This window comes from Cherax quadricarinatus, chromosome 53 (genome assembly GCF_038502225.1).
Source record: "Cherax quadricarinatus isolate ZL_2023a chromosome 53, ASM3850222v1, whole genome shotgun sequence".
Taxonomy (NCBI): Eukaryota; Metazoa; Arthropoda; class Malacostraca; order Decapoda; family Parastacidae; genus Cherax; species Cherax quadricarinatus.
In genome coordinates, this window is record NC_091344.1 from 28,170,963 (window position 1) to 28,173,462 (window position 2,500).

Consider the following 2,500-nt stretch of genomic DNA (forward strand, 5'->3'; position numbering starts at 1 on the left):
GAGTACACACACACACACTCAGATATTTTTAATAATATTTGTATCTGCTTGTTCAGGAATTAAAAAGCGTCGAGCGTTCCTTGATCTTTTGTTGGATTATGCTGAAGAGAATCCAGAGTTTACTGATGAAGAAATTCGGAAGGAAGTGGACACTTTCATGTTTGCCGGCTACGACACCACAGCTTCAGCGATGAACTGGATCCTCTATAACCTCGGACATCATCCAGATATTCAGGTATTACTTTTAGTATTAAATATATTTTTTATAAGGTGATATTGAAGAAAGATCCGACTTCATAAATCTGTAGTGAATAGTAAACAAACGGTGTAGTTTACAGCGAGTTCTATTATGTATCTTTAATCAGATTCTACTGTCACAAGTATTCACAGTTCCTAACATTTTTCACCAACTCACCAATGCAGATGCTAGTGATGACAATGTCTGATATTTTTCTCGCATTAAATAATGTAAAAAAAATCCAATCCTGACAAACTACTTTCGAAACTCTGTTTCTATTGTTATGACATTACTGCAACTGTTCCTCTGAGGCCGAATATATTTTGTATGAATGCTTATTTATATATAGCTTTGTTTTGCATGAATTCCTTCAAATTTGATAGCCGAATGTATAAACGAATTAATGACTTATTGAGAGCATTTTCTCTCTACGTTGTAACGATTTTATAGTGCGTACTGGCAGCTCGAGGACATTAATCTGCATGAATTAACAAAAGGAACCTTGTAGACTAGATGGGACTAGGATAATTATTCTTATATACGTAAAACACGATATACATGATTCTCAAGAAAAAATTCTCTGCCTGCCTTGTAGGTGCCAGCACATCCCATCTCCTGAACTAAGTCTGGTTATTCCTTTTGCACAGAGTCCATTCAAAGGAAATGCTTTGCTCAAAATTCTTCCTCTTCTCAAAACTGCATCATATTCTCTCACTAAATCATTTTAGTGATAAATACAAAGAAAAGGGAAAGAGCTTTCTGTTATGTAATGTATTTGGAAAATGGTGGAGAGAAGCGTGGTGTAACAGGTAATGCAAGTATTTAGATTAAATTGTTTATATATATATATATATACACACATATTAGGGGAAGTAGAATATTCAAAAGCCTTCATGAAGAAATCCAAATAGTTTTTCTTCGAAGCTTTTTAATGCAGTTCTCCGAGGTTATGGGTCCAACACTTTGTACTAAACGTGGACCCCATCTTGTGCATTCTTTTTAACAAACCGGCCGTATCCCACCGAGGCAGGGTGGCCCAAAAATAAGAAACGAATGTTTCTCTTTTTTAATTAGGAATTTATACAGAAGTGGTTACAAGCCTTTTGCTTCCGGCATTTTAGTAGCCTTTTACGACACACATTGCTTACGAAGGAAGAATTCTGTTCTACATATCTTTGGAGATAAATAAACAACAAGAACAAGAACTAGTAAGAAAATAGAAGAAAACCCAGAGGTGTGTGTATATATATGCTTGTACATGTATGAATAAGTCTACCAGCCTACTACCACAGGACAGTAGTACCTCCCTGGGTGGCTGCTGTCTACCAGCCTACTACCACAGGACAGTAGTACCTCCCTGGGTGGCTGCTGTCTACCAGCCTACTACCACAGGACAGTAGTACCTCCCTGGGTGGCTGCTGTCTACCAGCCTACTACCACAGGACAGTAGTACCTCCCTGGCTGCTGTCTACCAGCCTACTACGACAGGACAGTACTGCCTCCCTGGGTCTACCAGCCTACTACCACAGGATAGTACTACCTCCCTGGGTCTACCAGCCTACTACCACAGGACAGTACTACCTCCCTGGGTCTACCAACCTACTACCACAGGACAGTACTACCTCCCTGGGTGGTTGTTGTCTACCAACCTACTACCACAGGACAGTAGTACCTCCCTGGGTGGCTGCTGTCTACCAACCTACTACCACAGGACAGTAGTACCACCCTGGGTGGCTACTGTCTACCAACCTACTACCACAGGACAGTAGTACCACCCTGGGTGGCTGCTGTCTACCAGCCTACTACCACAGGACAGTAGTACCTCCCTGGGTGGCTGCTGTCTACCAGCCTACTACCACAGGACAGTACTACCTCCCTGCTGTCTACCAGCCTACTACCACAGGACAGTACTACCTCCCTGGCTGCTGTCTACCAGCCTACTACCACAGGACAGTACTACCTCCCTGGCTGCTGTCTACCAACCTACTACCACAGGACAGTACTACCTCCCTGCTGTCTACCAACCTACTACCACAGGACAGTACTACCTCCCTGGGTCTACCAGCCTACTACCACAGGACAGTACTACCTCCCTGGGTCTACCAACCTACTACCACAGGACGGTACTATCTCTCTGGGTCTACCAGCCTACTACCACAGGACGGTACCTCCTCCCTGGGTCTACCAACCTACTACCACAGGACAGTACTACCTCCCTGGGTCTACCAACCTACTACCACAGGACGGTACGACCTCCCTGGG

At 43.3% G+C, this 2,500-nt stretch overlaps 2 protein-coding genes across 3 annotated transcripts in view; one reads left to right on the top strand and one right to left on the bottom strand.

The window, feature by feature from the left end:
- LOC128692432 (cytochrome P450 4C1) overlaps positions 1-2,500 on the bottom strand; it is a 610,069-nt gene that overhangs the window by 449,433 nt on the left and 158,136 nt on the right. The window lies entirely within an intron of this gene.
- The window catches only part of LOC128692430 (cytochrome P450 4c3-like), a 71,508-nt gene that overhangs the window by 224 nt on the left and 68,784 nt on the right, over positions 1-2,500 (top strand). For both annotated transcript variants that reach the window (XM_070096504.1, XM_070096503.1), the window contains exon 1: positions 1-235. This exon is cut by the window's left edge. In XM_070096504.1, coding sequence (XP_069952605.1) covers positions 158-235 — 78 coding nt within the window. In that variant the 5' untranslated portion in view covers positions 1-157. The remainder of the gene's footprint in view (positions 236-2,500) is intronic.